We start from the raw sequence: 18,148 nt of genomic DNA, 5'->3' as shown, positions 1-18,148 counted from the left end.
TCTGCACAGTTTTTACCCTACATTCCCTTTACCCTTCCCCCAATCCTTCTACATCCCCCCACACCCCCTCCCATTGCATCTAGGGGACAGAGGCGTGTATTACATCCCATACTGACCCGATATCTCCACCTGATGGACAGAGGCGTGTATTACATCCCATACTGACCCGATATCTCCACCTGATGGACAGAGGCGTGTATTACATCCCATGCTGACCCGATATCTCCACCTGATGGACAGAGGCGTGTATTACATCCTATGCTGACCCGATATCTCCATCTAGGGGACAGAGGCGTGTATTACATCCCATACTGACCCGATATCGCCATCTAGTGGACAGAGGCGTGTATTACATCCCATGCTGACCCGATATCTCCACCTGATGGACAGAGGCGTGTATTACATCCCATGCTGACCCGATATCGCCATCTAGTGGACAGAGGCGTGTATTACATCCCATACTAACCCAATATCTTCTCTGCTCTCTCAAGGGCCCCAGTATAGGGATCCTCAGGCTTCTCCATCATTTTCCATCACTATGGCATTTCCCTGGAATTTTATAGGTTGGAGGAGGGAGACCTCTTTGGGGGGAGGAGCTAGGAAACTTTTGCACATATTCAGGAAGTAGACAGAACCGTCCTCCTCGTGGGTGGGACTTGTACAGCTAATTATAATAATAATGACATGGCACACACGTGATTGGAGGTCATTTATTATAGGCGTGTCTCATACATCATGTCATCAGTCTGCAGGTTGGTGTCCGGGGTCAAGTCCAATCAGGAGGATCCTGGAGGGGGAGGGGAAAACAATCATCAGTTCTCATGAGGAGAACAACAGATAGGTGGTGCTACATCCCACACCAGTCTAATACTGCCACCTGATGGACAGAGGCGTGTATTACATCCCATGCTGACCCGATATCTCCATCTAGGGGACAGAGGCATGTATTACATCCCATACTGACCCGATATCTCCACCTGATGGACAGAGGCGTGTATTACATCCTATGCTGACCCGATATCTCCACCTGATGGACAGAGGCGTGTATTACATCCTATGCTGACCCGATATCTCCACCTAGTGGACAGAGGCGTGTATTACATCCCATGCTGACCCGATATCTCCATCTAGTGGACAGAGGCGTGTATTACATCCCATGCTGACCCGATATCTCCATCTAGGGGACAGAGGCGTGTATTACATCCCATACTGACCCGATATCTCCACCTGATGGACAGAGGCGTGTATTACATCCCATACTGACCCGATATCTCCACCTGATGGACAGAGGCGTGTATTACATCCTATGCTGACCCGATATCTCCACCTGATGGACAGAGGTGTGTATTACATCCTATGCTGACCCGATATCTCCATCTAGTGGACAGAGGCGTGTATTACATTCCATGCTGACCCGATATCTCCATCTAGGGGACAGAGGCGTGTATTACATCCCATGCTGACCCGATATCGCCATCTAGTGGACAGAGGCGTGTATTACATCCCATGCTGACCCGATATCTCCACCTGATGGACAGAGGCGTGTATTACATCCTATGCTGACCCGATATCTCCATCTAGTGGACAGAGGCGTGTATTACATTCCATGCTGACCCGATATCTCCATCTAGGGGACAGAGGCGTGTATTACATCCCATGCTGACCCGATATCGCCATCTAGTGGACAGAGGCGTGTATTACATCCCATGCTGACCCGATATCTCATGTACATTTTTATGTCTGGGACCTATTTATGAACCTTTGCAAATTGAAGTGCTCAAGACGCTCTATAGATATCATTCTTACCCAGATATACCTGAAAGATGGAGAACACTTGTAGAAGCTCCGCCCCTTGACTAATGTGATTTTAGAAACAAAAAAACTGCAGCTAGCGTGTAGTTTCCCCTAACATACTCTGCACAGTTTTTACCCTACATTCCCTTTACCCTTCCCCCAATCCTTCTACATCCCCCCACACCCCCTCCCATTGCATCTAGGGGACAGAGGCGTGTATTACATCCCATACTGACCCGATATCTCCACCTGATGGACAGAGGCGTGTATTACATCCCATACTGACCCGATATCTCCACCTGATGGACAGAGGCGTGTATTACATCCCATACTGACCCGATATCTCCACCTGATGGACAGAGGCGTGTATTACATCCCATACTGACCTGATATCTCCACCTGATGGACAGAGGCGTGTATTACATCCCATGCTGACCCGATATCTCCACCTGATGGACAGAGGCGTGTATTACATCCTATGCTGACCCGATATCTCCATCTAGTGGACAGAGGCGTGTATTACATCCCATGCTGACCCGATATCTCCACCTGATGGACAGAGGCGTGTATTACATCCTATGCTGACCCGATATCTCCATCTAGTGGACAGAGGCGTGTATTACATTCCATGCTGACCCGATATCTCCATCTAGGGGACAGAGGCGTGTATTACATCCCATGCTGACCCGATATCGCCATCTAGTGGACAGAGGCGTGTATTACATCCCATACTAACCCAATATCTTCTCTGCTCTCTCAAGGGCCCCAGTATAGGGATCCTCAGGCTTCTCCATCATTTTCCATCACTATGGCATTTCCCTGGAATTTTATAGGTTGGAGGAGGGAGACCTCTTTGGGGGGAGGAGCTAGGAAACTTTTGCACATATTCAGGAAGTAGACAGAACCGTCCTCCTCGTGGGTGGGACTTGTACAGCTAATTATAATAATAATGACATGGCACACACGTGATTGGAGGTCATTTATTATAGGCGTGTCTCATACATCATGTCATCAGTCTGCAGGTTGGTGTCCGGGGTCAAGTCCAATCAGGAGGATCCTGGAGGGGGAGGGGAAAACAATCATCAGTTCTCATGAGGAGAACAACAGATAGGTGGTGCTACATCCCACACCAGTCTAATACTGCCACCTGATGGACAGAGGCGTGTATTACATCCCATGCTGACCCGATATCTCCATCTAGGGGACAGAGGCATGTATTACATCCCATACTGACCCGATATCTCCACCTGATGGACAGAGGCGTGTATTACATCCTATGCTGACCCGATATCTCCACCTGATGGACAGAGGCGTGTATTACATCCTATGCTGACCCGATATCTCCACCTGATGGATAGAGGTGTGTATTACATCCTATGCTGACCCGATATCTCCATCTAGTGGACAGAGGCGTGTATTACATTCCATGCTGACCCGATATCTCCATCTAGGGGACAGAGGCGTGTATTACATCCCATGCTGACCCGATATCGCCATCTAGTGGACAGAGGCGTGTATTACATCCCATGCTGACCCGATATCTCCACCTGATGGACAGAGGCGTGTATTACATCCCATGCTGACCCGATATCTCCATCTAGGGGACAGAGGCGTGTATTACATCCCATACTGACCCGATATCTCCACCTGATGGACAGAGGCGTGTATTACATCCTATGTTGACCCGATATCTCCACCTGATGGACAGAGGCGTGTATTACATCCTATGCTGACCCGATATCTCCACCTAGTGGACAGAGGCGTGTATTACATCCCATGCTGACCCGATATCGCCATCTAGTGGACAGAGGCGTGTATTACATCCCATGCTGACCCGATATCGCCATCTAGTGGACAGAGGCGTGTATTACATCCCATGCTGACCCGATATCTCCATCTAGTGGACAGAGGCGTGTATTACATTCCATGCTGACCCGATATCTCCATCTAGGGGACAGAGGCGTGTATTACATCCTATACTGACCCGATATCTCCATCTAGGGGACAGAGGCGTGTATTACATCCCATACTGACCCGATATCTCCATCTAGGGGACAGAGGCGTGTATTACATCCCATGCTGACCCGATATCTCATGTACATTTTTATGTCTGGGACCTATTTATGAACCTTTGCAAATTGAAGTGCTCAAGACGCTCTATAGATATCATTCTTACCCAGATATACCTGAAAGATGGAGAACACTTGTAGAAGCTCCGCCCCTTGACTAATGTGATTTTAGAAACAAAAAAATTGCAGCTAGCGTGTAGTTTCCCCTAACATACTCTGCACAGTTTTTACCCTACATTCCCTTTACCCTTCCCCCAATCCTTCTACATCCCCCCACACCCCCTCCCATTGCATCAACCCCCATCCTCTCCTCTTACATCCCCTGCACCCCCACTACATTCATCCCCTGTGCCCTCTCTGCTTACACCCCTCCCACCCTCTCGACGTCCATCTCATGAACCCCCTTCCCCCGCACCCCTCCCACCCTCTCCGCGTACATCCCCTGAACTCCCTTCCCTCGCACCCCTCCCACCCTCTCCGCGTACATCCCCTGAACCCCCTTCCCTCGCACCCCTCCCACCCTCTCCGCGTACATCCCCTGAACCCCCTTCCCTCGCACCCTTCCCACCCTCTCCGCGTACATCCCCTGAACCCACTTCCCTCGCACCCCTCCCACCCTCTCCGCGTACATCCCCTGAACTCCCTTCCCTCGCACCCCTCCCACCCTCTCCGCGTACATCCCCTGAACCCCCTTCCCTCGCACCCCTCCCACCCTCTCCGCGTACATCCCCTGAACCCCCTTCCCTCGCACCCCTCCCACCCTCTCCGCGTACATCCCCTGAACCCCCTTCCCTCGCACCCCTCCCACCCTCTCCGCGTACATCCCCTGAACCCCCTTCCCTCGCACCCCTCCCACCCTCTCCGCGTACATCCCCTGAACCCCCTTCCCCCGCACCCCTCCCACCCTCTCCACATACATCCCCTGAACCCCCTTCCCCCGCACCCCTCCCACCCTCTCCACGTACATCCCCTGAACCCCCTTCCCTCGCACCCTTCCCACCCTCTCCGCGTACATCCCCTGAACCCCCTTCCCTCGCACCCCTCCCACCCTCTCCGCATACATCCCCTGAACCCCCTTCCCCCGCACCCCTCCCACCCTCTCCACATACATCCCCTGAACCCCCTTCCCCCGCACCCCTCCCACCCTCTCCACATACATCCCCTGAACCCCCTTCCCTCGCACCCTTCCCACCCTCTCCGTGTACATCCCCTGAACCCCCTTCCCCCACATCCCTCCCACCAACTCCTCTTATATTCTCTGTACCCCCATACTCTGCATCCACTACACTGTTGTACTCTGTATTCCCCCATACCCCCCATACCCTGACAACATCCACTGTACCCTACATTCCCGCACATTTCCTCCTCTTACATCCCCTTCCCCTGCGGTTCTCTTGCTGATTTTATCCAGAAATGTCCAGAGATTGCCTTATCACAGTCTGTATATTCTGAATGTCGGCACCACCCCCCATCTCCCACCCAATTATCCTGCCATTCTAGGCATGGGCCGCAGCCTGGGCTGTGCTTCCATTACCTGACCGCCGTCTTGGGTAGATGGTTTGGCTCCAAGCACTCCAGGGTGAGGATTGGCTGTAGAGGTCTCGGCAGCGAACTTGGAATTCCCAGATGTTCTGCATGCTGTAGGTTGTCTTCTCCAGTGTCTGGGTCTCCTGAAGAGGGGAACATTGGGAATGATGCACATACCTAAATATCTACAACAATAATTGTCAGGCCTTACCCTGGACCCACAAACTCAGGGAACATTGCACCCTGCTGATATGGCACCCACACTCCGGTGACTGGACAATTGGAAGGAATAAAAATCCACACTAGTATGACTTCCAGGGGATTTTGATATTTTGTATTTATCATCATAATGGTATCTATCACTCTTGTTGGTCAGGGTCAAAATTCAGGTTAGTGCTCGGGGTCAGGCTCAAGGTTTAGATCAGTACTCGAGGTCAGGGCATGGGGTCAAGATCAAGGTGAGCACTTAGGGTCAGGGTTCAGGGTCAAGGTTTAGGTCAACACTCACGGTCAAGGTTTAGGATCAGAGTCAACACTAAGGTCAGAACTCAGGATCAGGGTTCAAGGTCAGCGTCAAGGCCTGGGTCTGCACCCAGGGTGAGGGTCAGTTTTAGGTTAGCACCAGGGTCAGGGTTCGGAGTCAGGGTAAATGTTTAGGTCAGCATTTAGGGTCATTGCTTGGGGTCAGGGTAAATGTTTAGGTCAGCATGTAGGATCAGGGATTAGAATCAGGGTGAAGGTCTAGGTCTGCACTTGGGGTCAGAGTTCAGGGTCTGGGTCAAGGTTTAGATCAGCACTTAGGGTCAGGGTTGGGGGTCAGGGTCAAATTACAGTCAGGGTTCGGGGTCAGGGTCGAGGTTTAGGTCAGCACTCAAGGTCAGGGTCGGAGTCCAGGTTTAGGCCAGGACTCAGGGTCCATGGTCAAGGTTTAGGTCAGAGTCAAGGTTTGGGTGGACATTATGTTTAGGGGTCCTCTTCAGTTCAGTAAGTGACTTTTCAGGAATGATCAGAGAGACACAACATAAAAATGTACTTCTGGTGATGATCCATTCACTGATATTTCTGGTGGTGAAACGCCCAAAACGAAAACAGAACAGAGGCAGTCATGTCTGAACTCAGAGGAAAGCAAACTCTTCCTTGCTCCCTTATGTGGCCCCGAACTCTCCATTAATATATAAACAAGGACATCCTATAGACCTGAGTGGTGGGAGAGACTCACCTTCTTAGCATCGCGTCTCTTGGCATTGACTTGGAAGAGCAGCGGGAAGAAGGAGGACGGGCGCGGCCAGGAAGATGGATAACTCCAGGTGATCTGGTCACCTTTGACACTTAGGTTCTCTGGAGCTCCAGGGACCACTAGAGCAAAGACATGGAGATGAATCACATGAGGAATCACGAATGGGGACAATGGCTCATGGAAACTGGTCATTCGCTTACCACATTTACCCAGAAGCCATTGTTCCACTTCAGAAGGCTTATCTGCATAAAGGGGGAGGGGTGTGGAGGTTGTGTGGCCATTTCTGGGAGGGGTTTAGTTAAGGTGGGAAGTCCACCCATGTACGAACAATACATGTTTTACCATTCTATTGTGTCTGGTGATCCCTATAATGTCATCCTTGGACTTTGATGGGCATCTATGGCTCCACCCATTTCTAATAACTCTCCAGCTCCCTCCGGGGAAGACTCACTTTCAGGCGGATGGAAGTCAATTAGCGGGAACTAGAGGAGACCAGAGGTGGAGGGGAGACTATTTGCCATGCCTGTCCTGGGATCCACCCATTTGTTTCTTGTTCCTTCCAGCATAATGTCCCTTTGGGGCTGCTGTAAAACAGACCAGTCTGTTGGTGAGATTAGATGGGTGGAGACAGTTATCTATGGCCTCTCATGGCTCCACCCACTTCTGACAATGACTTAGTCCCTCCATGTGTTCCTCAGCAGGTGAGGGGGGAGTGGGGTAGGAGGGGGGAGAGGTCACCAACCAGATAGAGGGGACCAGACAGGTAACAGAAATACTGGCCATCTGAAGCTCACTGTGTGTAGGAGGGGAGTCCCCACCAACACCCCCAGTCACAAGATGGCACCATACACTGGGTATTAATATCGGGGAGAACAATTAAGAGGACATTTCGGGGGTAAAGTAGAAAATATTTGTTGGTTTCTGAGTGGACTCACCAGTGTCGGTCATGGAGATGGGCATGTCCACCTTCCAGTACTCTTTCTCCGTCATCACCTCCACCAACACATAGAAGGGGTTGGCATGTTCCCCGTAGGGGCAGAAAGCTGGGGAAACGGGGACGGTAAAGGTGGCAAGATTCTCTTCATGCCGACTCTGCGCCCAAATGGAGTTCTCCGAGATGTTCACCCTAAAAATACAACCAATCATATCAGTCTGATATCTGTGCGGAACCCAATGGGTCACTCCAACCAGAACCGAGATTTCAATAAGAATTAAAGTGCCTCTTGGTGGCCGGAGTCCCCCTTCTCCCTTCTCTGGGCTGCCTTCAGCCCAGAATCCCAACACTGCAGAGGAATACCCAGACCACAGAGCCCCCCCACTCATGGCACTGCAGAGCCCCGCCCACAGGACCACAGACCCCCCCCCCCCCACTCATGACACTGCAGAGCCTCCCCCCCCACTCATGGCACTGCAGAGCTTCCCCACCCACAGAACCCTCCCCCCCACACCTATTGCACTGCAATCCCCCCCCCCATAGCACCGCAGAGCCCCCCCCCCACACTCATGACACCACAGAGCCCACTCACCCCCACAGCAGAACAAACAACTAATTCACACTGACCTGTAAGCCTTCGCTCGGATCAGAACCGGACCAATCAAAACAAATTCATTTTCAATAGAGCAGCGGAGTTCGGGGCTGCTGTATGAATCCGCCATACATCTGATGGGAAGAGAACCTGGAGGAAGAATCACAATGCCTGGTCAGAGGACCTGTAGGGGGGCCACAATGCCTGGTCAGAGGACCTGTAGGGGGGCCACAATGCCTGGTCAGAGGACCTGTAGGGGGATCGCAATGCCTGGTCAGAGGACCTGTAGGGGGATCGCAATGCCTGGTCAGAGGACCTGTAGGGGGATCGCAATGCCTGGTCAGAGGACCTGTAGGGGGACCACAATGCCTGGTCAGAGGACCTGAAGGGGGGCCACAAAACCTGGTGAGAGGACCTAAAGGGGGACCACAATGCCTAGTCAGAGGACCTAAATAGGGATCACAATACCTGGTCAGAGGACTTAAAGGAGGGTCACAATGTCTGGTCAGAGGACCTGGAAGGGGATCACAATACCTGGTCAGAGGATCTAGGGAGGATCACAATGCCTGGTCAGAGGACCTGTATGGGGATCACAATACCTGGTCAGAGTACCTAAATCTAGATCACAATACCTGGTCAGAGGACCTAAAGGTGGACCACAATGCCTGGTCTGAGGAACTGTAGGGGGATCACAATACCTGGTCAGAGGACCTAAAGGGGGACCACAATGCCTGGTCAGAGGACCTGGAGGGGGATCACAATACCTGGTCAGAGGACCTAAAGGTGGACCACAATGCCTGGTCTGAGGAACTGTAGGGGGATCACAATACCTGGTCAGAGGACCTAAAGGGGGACCACAATGCCTGGTCAGAGGACCTGGAGGGGGATCACAATACCTGGTCAGAGGACCTGGAGGGGATCACAATACCTGGTCAGAGGACCTGGAGGGGGATCACAATGTCTGGTTAAAGAACCCAGAGGAAGAGTCATCATGCCTGGTCATAGCACGTGGAGGAAGTGTCACAATACAATGAATGTGGCCAGTGGAAGATCACGTCACCTGACCCTGAGGAAGTCCCCCTCCTCCATTCAGTCCTTTATGGAGAGACATTTCTGTATATAATCTGGTTTGAGAAGGTTTTACTATGCCAGGCTCGGGTTCAGTTGGTTTTTTGGTTCCATTAGTCTCCCCTCCACCATAACTTGTTGGGTTACATTTCTCTAGAACAGCCTAACAATTAAGAGCAGAGGATCTGTGGCCCTTACCCTGCCCTTGTATGAGGACATATACACTGGAGCTCTGGGTCGAAGTGGTGGCATCAAAACACTTCCTGCCAGCAGAGTTGAGGTTCAAGTTCCTGAGAAGCAGAGTTTTCTGGTAGGGTCGGGCATTCTGTTTCGGAGTTTTACAATTTTGTGGACACGTAATGTTGAGGTCACTGCCGCTGGTCCCGACATAATCTAGAAGGAGAAGAAGAAGGTCCATGTAATGGGGACACCATAGAGGACGTCATGCAGGATGGTACTGACAAGGAATATATACACCGATCACATGATCACCCACCTGACAGTGAGTAGGTCCCCGTATTGCCCTGACCCATCAAGGCCTGGACTCCACTAGGCCTCCGCCGGCTTGCCTTCTTCTCATACTGCACCCTGGTACCATCTCTTCCCCAGGTAAGTGACACCCACCCACCCAGCCATCCACATGATAGGATGTGATTCCTCAGACCAGGACACCTCCCACTATTGCTCCATGGTTCAGTTCTGATCTCACGTGCCCATTGTAGGCACTTATGGCTGTGGACACCCTGACCGGTCTGCGACTACACAGCCCCATACACAACACACTGCGGGCTCTGTGTGTCCCGACACCGTTCTGTGAGAATTGGCATTGACTTTTACACAGGCCAGCTTTCCCTCCCCACCTTCATCAATGAGCCTTCCCTCCCCACCTCCATCAATGGGCTTTCCCTCCCCACCTCCATCAATGGGCCTTCCCTCCCCACCTCCATCAATGAGCCTTCCCTCCCCACCTCCATCAATGAGCCTTCCCTTCCCACCTCCATCAATGAGCCTTCCCTCTTCACCTCCATCAATGAGTCTTCCCTCCCCACCTCCATCAATGAGCCTTCCCTTCCCACCTCCATCAATGAGCCTTCCCTCTTCACCTCCATCAATGAGCCTTCCCTCCCCACCTCCATCAATGAGCCTTCCCTTCCCACCTCCATCAATGAGCCTTCCCTTCCCACCTCCATCAATGAGCCTTCCCTCTTCACCTCCATCAATGAGTCTTCCCTCCCCAGCTCCATCAGTGAGTCTTTCCACCCTGTATCTACAATGTATACGGTCAGCAGTCAGAAGGTCATGGTTGATCGGTGTATATAGAGGGGGAGGGGAGTATATAGAGGGGGAGGGGTGTATATACAATGTATACGGTCAGCAGTCAGAAGTCCAGAGGTCCCGGATCTCTCAGGTCTGCTGTCTGGGGAGGAGGGGAGTCCAGAGGTCCCGGAGCTCCCCGGTCTGCTGTCTGGGGAGGAGGTGAGTCCAGAGGTCCCGGAGCTCCCCGGTCTGCTGTCTGGGGAGGAGGTGAGTCCAGAGGTCCCGGATCTCTCAGGTCTGCAGTCTGGGGAGGAGGGGAGTCCAGAGGTCCCGGAGCTCCCCGGTCTGCTGTCTGGGGAGGAGGTGAGTCCAGAGGTCCCGGAGCTCCCCGGTCTGCTGTCTGGGGAGGAGGTGAGTCCAGAGGTCCCGGATCTCTCAGGTCTGCTGTCTGGGGAGGAGGGGAGTCCAGAGGTCCCGGAGCTCCCCGGTCTGCTGTCTGGGGAGGAGGTGAGTCCAGAGGTCCCGGAGCTCCCCGGTCTGATGTCTGGGGAGGAGGTGAGTCCAGAGGTCCCGGATCTCTCAGGTCTGCTGTCTGGGGAGGAGGTGAGTCCAGAGGTCCCGGATCTCTCAGGTCTGCTGTCTGGGGAGGAGGTGAGTCCAGAGGTCCCGGATCTCCCAGGTCTGCTGTCTGGGGAGGAGGGGAGTCCAGAGGTCCCGGATCTCTCAGGTCTGCTGTCTGGGGAGGAGGGGAGTCCAGAGGTCCCGGAGCTCCCCGGTCTGCTGTCTGGGGAGGAGGTGAGTCCAGAGGTCCCGGAGCTCCCCGGTCTGCTGTCTGGGGAGGAGGTGAGTCCAGAGGTCCCGGATCTCTCAGGTCTGCTGTCTGGGGAGGAGGTGAGTCCAGAGGTCCCGGATCTCTCAGGTCTGCTGTCTGGGGAGGAGGTGAGTCCAGAGGTCCCGGATCTCCCAGGTCTGCTGTCTGGGGAGGAGGTGAGTCCAGAGGTCCCGGATCTCTCAGGTCTGCTGTCTGGGGAGGAGGTGAGTCCAGAGGTCCCGGATCTCTCAGGTCTGCTCTCTGGGGAGGAGGTGAGTCCAGAGGTCCCGGATCTCTCAGGTCTGCTGTCTGGGGAGGAGGGGAGTCCAGAGGTCCCGGATCTCTCAGGTCTGCTGTCTGGGGAGGAGGGGAGTCCAGAGGTCCCGGATCTCTCAGGTCTGCTCTCTGGGGAGGAGGTGAGTCCAGAGGTCCCGGATCTCTCAGGTCTGCTGTCTGGGGAGGAGGTGAGTCCAGAGGTCCCGGATCTCTCAGGTCTGCTGTCTGGGGAGGAGGGGAGTCCAGAGGTCCCGGATCTCTCAGGTCTGCTGTCTGGGGAGGAGGGGAGTCCAGAGGTCCCGGATCTCTCAGGTCTGCTGTCTGGGGAGGAGGGGAGTCCATAGAGCCTGTCCTGACTTCTTCCTGCAGCCTCATATTTCCTCACTCAGGAAAACAAAGAATGGAATGGAGTAACTCCGCCTCCAGAGATAACTCCGCCTCCAGAGATAACTCCGCCTCCAGAGATAACTCACAGCGTTCTGGCCAGCTCTGAGGGACGGCCTGAGGACCAGGAAATCCCGAAACCAAAAACAAAACACAGAGGATCTGCTGGAACTCCATCTGAAACCACAGAGGGGACAACCTCAGTCATTTCTAATGACATTCTACCCCTAGACCTCCCCCCACCTCCATTCACCACTCCATCATCCCTAGACCTCCCCTCCCCCCTCCATTCGCCACTCCACTATCCCCAGGCCTACCCTCCCCCCTCCATTCACCACTCCATCCCCAGGCCTACCCTCCCCCCTCCATTCACCACTCCACTATCCCCAGGCCTACCCTCCCCCCTCCATTCACCACTCCATCATCCCTAGACCTACCCTCCCCCCTCCATTCACCACTCCATCCCCAGGCCTACCCTCCTCCCTCCATTCACCACTCCACCATCCCCAGACCTACCCTCCCCCCCTCCATTCACCACTCCACCATCCCCAGACCTACCCCCCCCTCCATTCACCACTCCACCATCCCTAGACCTACCCTCCCCCCTCCATTCACCACTCCACCATCCGTAGACCGACCCCTCCCCACTTCCATTCACCACTCCACCATCCCTAGACCTACTCCTCCTCCCCACCTCTATTCACCAATCCACCATCCCTAGACCTTCCCCTCCCCACCTCCATACACCAATCCACCATCCCCAGGCCTACCCCCCCACCTCCATTCACCACTCCACCATCCCTAGACCTACCCTCCCTCCTCCATTCACCACTCCACCATCCCCATACCTACCCTCCCCCCCTCCATTCACCACTCCATCATTCCTAGACCTACCCTCCCCCCTCCATTCACCACTCCACATCCCTAGACCCACCCCTCCCCACCTCCCTACACCAATCCACCATTGCTAGACCTACCCTCCCCCCACTTCCATTCACCACTCCACCATCCCTAGACCTACTCCTCCTTCCCACCTCTATTCACCAATCCACCATCCCTAGGCCTACCCCCCACCTCCATTCACCACTCCACCATCCCTAGATCTACCCCTCCCCCCACCTCCATTCATAAATCCACCATCACCAGGCCTACCCCTCCCGACCTCCATACACCAATCCATCATCCCTAGACCTACCCCTCCCCCCCACCTCCATTCACCAATCCACCATCCCTATACCTACCCTCCCCCCTCCATTCACCAATTCATCATCCCTATACCTATCATCCCCCCACCTCCATTCACCAATCCAGTGTATGTGGTGTATATAGCGTGTCCTATGCGGTGTATATAGTCATGCGGTCCGTGTATATCAGGACAGATGTCGGTGTATGGTGGTCAGGCTCCTCTCACCTTCCTCCTCGGTCGGTCTGGATGTCGGTGTATGGTGGTCAGGCTCCTCTCACCTTCCTCCTCGGTCGGTCTGGATGTCGGTGTATGGTGGTCAGGCTCCTCTCACCTTCCTCCTCGGTCGGTCGGTCTGGATGTCGGTGTATGGTGGTCAGGCTCCTCTCACCTTCCTCCTCGGTCGGTCGGTCTGGATGTCGGTGTATGGTGGTCAGGCTCCTCTCACCTTCCTCCTCGGTCAGTCTGGATGTCGGTGTATGGTGGTCAGGCTCCTCTCACCTTCCTCCTCGGTCGGTCTGGATGTCGGTGTATGGCGGTCAGGCTCCTCTCACCTTCCTCCTCGGTCGGTCGGTCTGGATGTCGGTGTATGGTGGTCAGGCTCCTCTCACCTTCCTCCTCGGTCGGTCGGTCTGGATGTCGGTGTATGGTGGTCAGGCTCCTCTCACCTTCCTCCTCGGTCGGTCGGTCGGTCTGGATGTCGGTGTATGGTGGTCAGGCTCCTCTCACCTTCCTCCTCGGTCGGTCTGGATGTCGGTGTATGGTGGTCAGGCTCCTCTCACCTTCCTCCTCGGTTGGTCGGTCTGGATGTCGGTGTATGGTGGTCAGGCTCCTCTCACCTTCCTCCTCGGTCGGTCGGTCTGGATGTCGGTGTATGGTGGTCAGGCTCCTCTCACCTTCCTCCTCGGTTGGTCGGTCTGGATGTTGGTGTATGGTGGTCAGGCTCCTCTCACCTTCCTCCTCGGTCGGTCGGTCTGGATGTCGGTGTATGGTGGTCAGGCTCCTCTCACCTTCCTCCTCGGTCGGTCTGGATGTCGGTGTATGGTGGTCAGGCTCCTCTCACCTTCCTCCTCGGTCGGTCTGGATGTCGGTGTATGGTGGTCAGGCTCCTCTCACCTTCCTCCTCGGTCGGTCGGTCTGGATGTCGGTGTATGGTGGTCAGGCTCCTCTCACCTTCCTCCTCGGTCGGTCTGGATGTCGGTGTATGGTGGTCAGGCTCTTCTCACCTTCCTCCTCGGTCGGTCTGGATGTCGGTGTATGGTGGTCAGGCTCTTCTCACCTTCCTCCTCAGTTGGTCGGTCTGGATGTCGGTGTATGGTGGTCAGGCTCCTCTCACCTTCCTCCTCGGTCGGTCGGTCTGGATGTCGGTGTATGGTGGTCAGGCTCCTCTCACCTTCCTCCTCGTTTGGTTGGTCTGGATGTCGGTGTATGGTGGTCAGGCTCCTCTCACCTTCCTCCTCGGTCGGTCGGTCTGGATGTCGGTGTATGGTGGTCAGGCTCCTCTCACCTTCCTCCTCGGTCGGTCGGTCTGGATGTCGGTGTATGGTGGTCAGGCTCCTCTCACCTTCCTCCTCGGTTGGTCGGTCTGGATGTCGGTGTATGGTGGTCAGGCTCCTCTCACCTTCCTCCTCGGTCGGTCGGTCTGGATGTCGGTGTATGGTGGTCAGGCTCCTCTCACCTTCCTCCTCGGTCGGTCTGGATGTCGGTGTATGGTGGTCAGGCTCCTCTCACCTTCCTCCTCGGTCGGTCGGTCTGGATGTCGGTGTATGGTGGTCAGGCTCCTCTCACCTTCCTCCTCGGTCGGTCTGGATGTCGGTGTATGGTGGTCAGGCTCCTCTCACCTTCCTCCTCGGTCGGTCTGGATGTCGGTGTCCGGGTCTAGCAATGTCTTATATTGGTGTCCCCAGGACCGGGGTTGTCCCCGGAGGAGATCTCTGACACAAAGGATGGTGGGAGGTAGGTGGGACAAGGATGATTAATAGGAACAGAAAACTGCAGATTATGTGACCACAGAAGTCTCCGGGATCTGACCGCAGACCACATCTGATAAGAATCCGGAACTTCACCGAAAGTCATCATACCAGGAAAGCCTCCATCTCCGGGCAAACGGCTCCAGAATGACGAATATTCATCTTCACAAAGTCTGCTGCCGGATTTTATGGGGGCAATCTGCACATACTCCAGTATGGTATGAAGAGCGATCACGTGAATTGCACATACTCCAGTATGGTATGAAGAGCGATCACGTGAATTGCACATACTCCAGAATGGTATGAAGAGCGATCACGTGAATTGCACATACTCCAGTATGGTATGAAGAGCGATCACGTGAATTGCACATACTCCAGTATGGTATGAAGAGCGATCACGTGAATTGCACATACTCCAGAATGGTATGAAGAGCGATCACGTGAATTGCACATACTCCAGTATGGTATGAAGAGCGATCACGTGAATTGCACATACTCCAGTATGGTATGAAGAGCGATCACGTGAATTGCACATACTCCAGTATGGTATGAAGAGCGATCACGTGAATTGCACATACTCCAGAATGGTATGAAGAGCGATCACGTGATCCCCTGTTAACCATGGTTACCAGCAAGGAAACACATGCGGTCATCATTGCTTTCCACAGATTCCCAGCCAAGGAGATTGCTGCTACTAAGATTGCACCTAAATCCACCATTTATTGGATCATCCAGAACTCCGAGGAGAGCGGTTCAATGGTTGTGAAGAAGGCTTCAGGGCACCCAAGAGAGTCCAGCAAGTGCCAGGACCGTCTCCTAAAGTGGATTCAGCTGCGGGATTGGGCACCACCAGTGCAGAGCTCACTCAGGAATGGCAGCAGGCAGGGGCGATGCTTCGGTACGCACTGGGAGGAGATGTTCGGAGGACGGCCTGGTGTCAGGAAGGGCAGCAAAGAACCCACTTACCTCCAGGAAAACCATCCGGGACAGACGGATATTCTGCAAAAGGTCCAGGGATTGGATGGCTGAGGACGGGGGGAAGTCATTCTTTTCTGATGAATCTCCTTTCCGATTGTTTGGGGAATCCAGAAAAAAAACAGAGAAGGAAAGGGTGAGCGACACCATCAGTCCTGTGTCCTGCCAACAGTGAAGCTTCCTGAGACCATTCATGTGTGGGGTCGGTTCTCAGACAAGGGGGCGGGCTCACCCACAATTCATCCTGAGAACACCACCATGAATGAAGAATGGTCCAAAAACATCCTCCGAGAGCAACTTCTCCCACCCATCCAAGGACAGATTGGTGAGAAACATCGCCTTCTCCACCATGATGGAGCCCCTCGCCAGAAGGCAGAAGTCATAACTAAGTGTCTTGGGGAACAAAACCTCAGAAGTTTAGGGTCCATGACCAGGAGACCACCCAGACCTTCATCCCATTGGGAACTTGTGGTCAATCCTCAAGAGGCGGGGGAACACAAAAACCACAAATTCTGACAAAGTCTGTTCTCCTTGGACTCACACACCCAGGCAGGCGCACTCACACACCCAGGCAGGCGCACTCACACACCCAGGCAGGCGCACTCACACACCCAGGCGCGCGGCTGTCACTAATGCTGGACCCAAAGGGGATATTTAAACTGGCTGCAGTAGTTGTCTCATTGCTGTTTGGTCTTATCCCTGCTTGTGTTCCCCGATTCCTGGGATTGTCTCCCGATACCAAACCAGCCTGTTCCTGACCTCTGCTTGTCCGCTACCTGCCCTGACCTCCGCTTGTCTACCTGCCCTGACCTCCGCTTGTCTACCTGCCCTGACCTCCACTTGTCCGCTACCTGCCCTGTCCTCCGCTTGTCTACCTGCCCTGACCTCCACTTGTCCGCTACCTGCCCTGTCCTCCGCTTGCCTACCTGCCCTGTCCTCCGCTTGTCCGCTACCTGCCCTGACCTCCGCTTGCCTACCTGCCCTGTCCTCCGCTTGTCCGCTACCTGCCCTGACCTCCGCTTGCCTACCTGCCCTGACCTCCGCTTGTCCGCTACCTGCCCTGACCTTCGCTTGTCCGCTACCTGGCCTGACCTCCGCTTGTCTACCTGCCCTGACCTCCGCTTGCCTACCTGCCCTGACCTCCGCTTGCCTACCTGGCCTGACCTATGCTTGTCCGCTACCTGCCCTGTCCTCTGCTTGTCCGCTACCTGCCCTGTCCTCTGCTTGTCCGCTACCTGCCCTGTCCCCTGCTTGTCCGCTACCTGCCCTGTCCTCTGCTTGTCCGCTACCTGCCCTGTCCTCCGCTTGTCCGCTACCTGCCCTGTCCTCCGCTTGTCCGCTACCTGCCCTGTCCTCCGCTTGTCTGCTACCTGCCCTGATCTCCACTTGTCCGCTACCTGCCCTGTCCTCCGCTTGTCCGCCAACTGCCCTGACCTCCGCTTGTCCAACTGCTCTGACCTCCGCTTGTCCGCTACCTGCCCTGACCACTTGCTTGCCTTGGATTACCCTTCTGTCTCCGCTCCTGTCTGATTGATCTGCTGCTGACCTGGCCTGTGACCCGACTACTCTTCCTCCTGCCGCTTATGCCTGATCTGCCCGATCGCTACCGAACCCGGCACATCTGACCCTGCATCCTCAAAACACACCCCTCAGTGATCCATCCATCCATCACGGCTGCATCTGGATCCGGCTCCCTGCCCTGAAGCTCACCTGCCTACCAGCTACTACTGGACTGATCTCAGGCACTCATACCCCACCGTGCCCCTGTGGCTGCTGTCCCACCATCAGCGGTCCTTGAGCCGGAGTTGTACGGGAGACCTGTCTCTTCACGTCAGGCTCACTATCCAAGTACGTGACGGGGGCTATTCATTAAAGATGCCCATCCTCTCCTTGGACATCTGACAACCTATGGGGGGCTAATTGATGAAGGGCTCTCCTGTTCTCCTTGGAAATCTGAGAACCTATGAGGGCTATTCATGAAGGGCTCCCCTGTTCTCCTTGGACATCTGATATCCTATGGGGGGTTGTTCGTGAAGAGCTCCCCTGTTCTCCTTGGACATCTGACAATCTA

General features: G+C 54.5%; 1 protein-coding gene across 2 annotated transcripts; it reads right to left on the bottom strand.

Annotated features, from left to right (window-relative positions):
- Positions 1-2,760: 2,760 nt before the first annotated feature.
- Positions 2,761-12,147, bottom strand: LOC149431249 (uncharacterized). Of its 2 annotated transcripts, none has more exons than XM_089665758.1 (7): positions 12,039-12,147; positions 9,420-9,614; positions 8,189-8,303; positions 7,563-7,753; positions 6,610-6,746; positions 5,398-5,533; positions 2,761-2,851 (listed from the first exon to the last, which is right to left on the bottom strand). In XM_089665758.1, the coding sequence occupies exons 1-7, from the start codon at positions 12,124-12,126 to the stop codon at positions 2,841-2,843; spliced, it is 873 nt and encodes a 290-aa protein (XP_089521884.1). In that variant the 5' UTR covers positions 12,127-12,147; the 3' UTR covers positions 2,761-2,840. The 2 variants fall into 2 exon arrangements, with proteins under 2 accessions (XP_089521884.1, XP_089521885.1); XM_089665759.1 differs by lacking the exon at positions 12,039-12,147 and adding an exon at positions 9,718-10,072.
- Between the last annotated feature and the right edge of the window lie 6,001 nt (positions 12,148-18,148).

The sequence above is a fragment of the Staurois parvus genome, unplaced genomic scaffold (assembly GCF_062004578.1).
Source record: "Staurois parvus isolate SC_StPar_1 unplaced genomic scaffold, SC_StPar_1.0 ptg002327l, whole genome shotgun sequence".
NCBI lineage: Eukaryota > Metazoa > Chordata > Amphibia > Anura > Ranidae > Staurois > Staurois parvus.
This window is presented reverse-complemented; position numbering and strand designations above follow the sequence as displayed.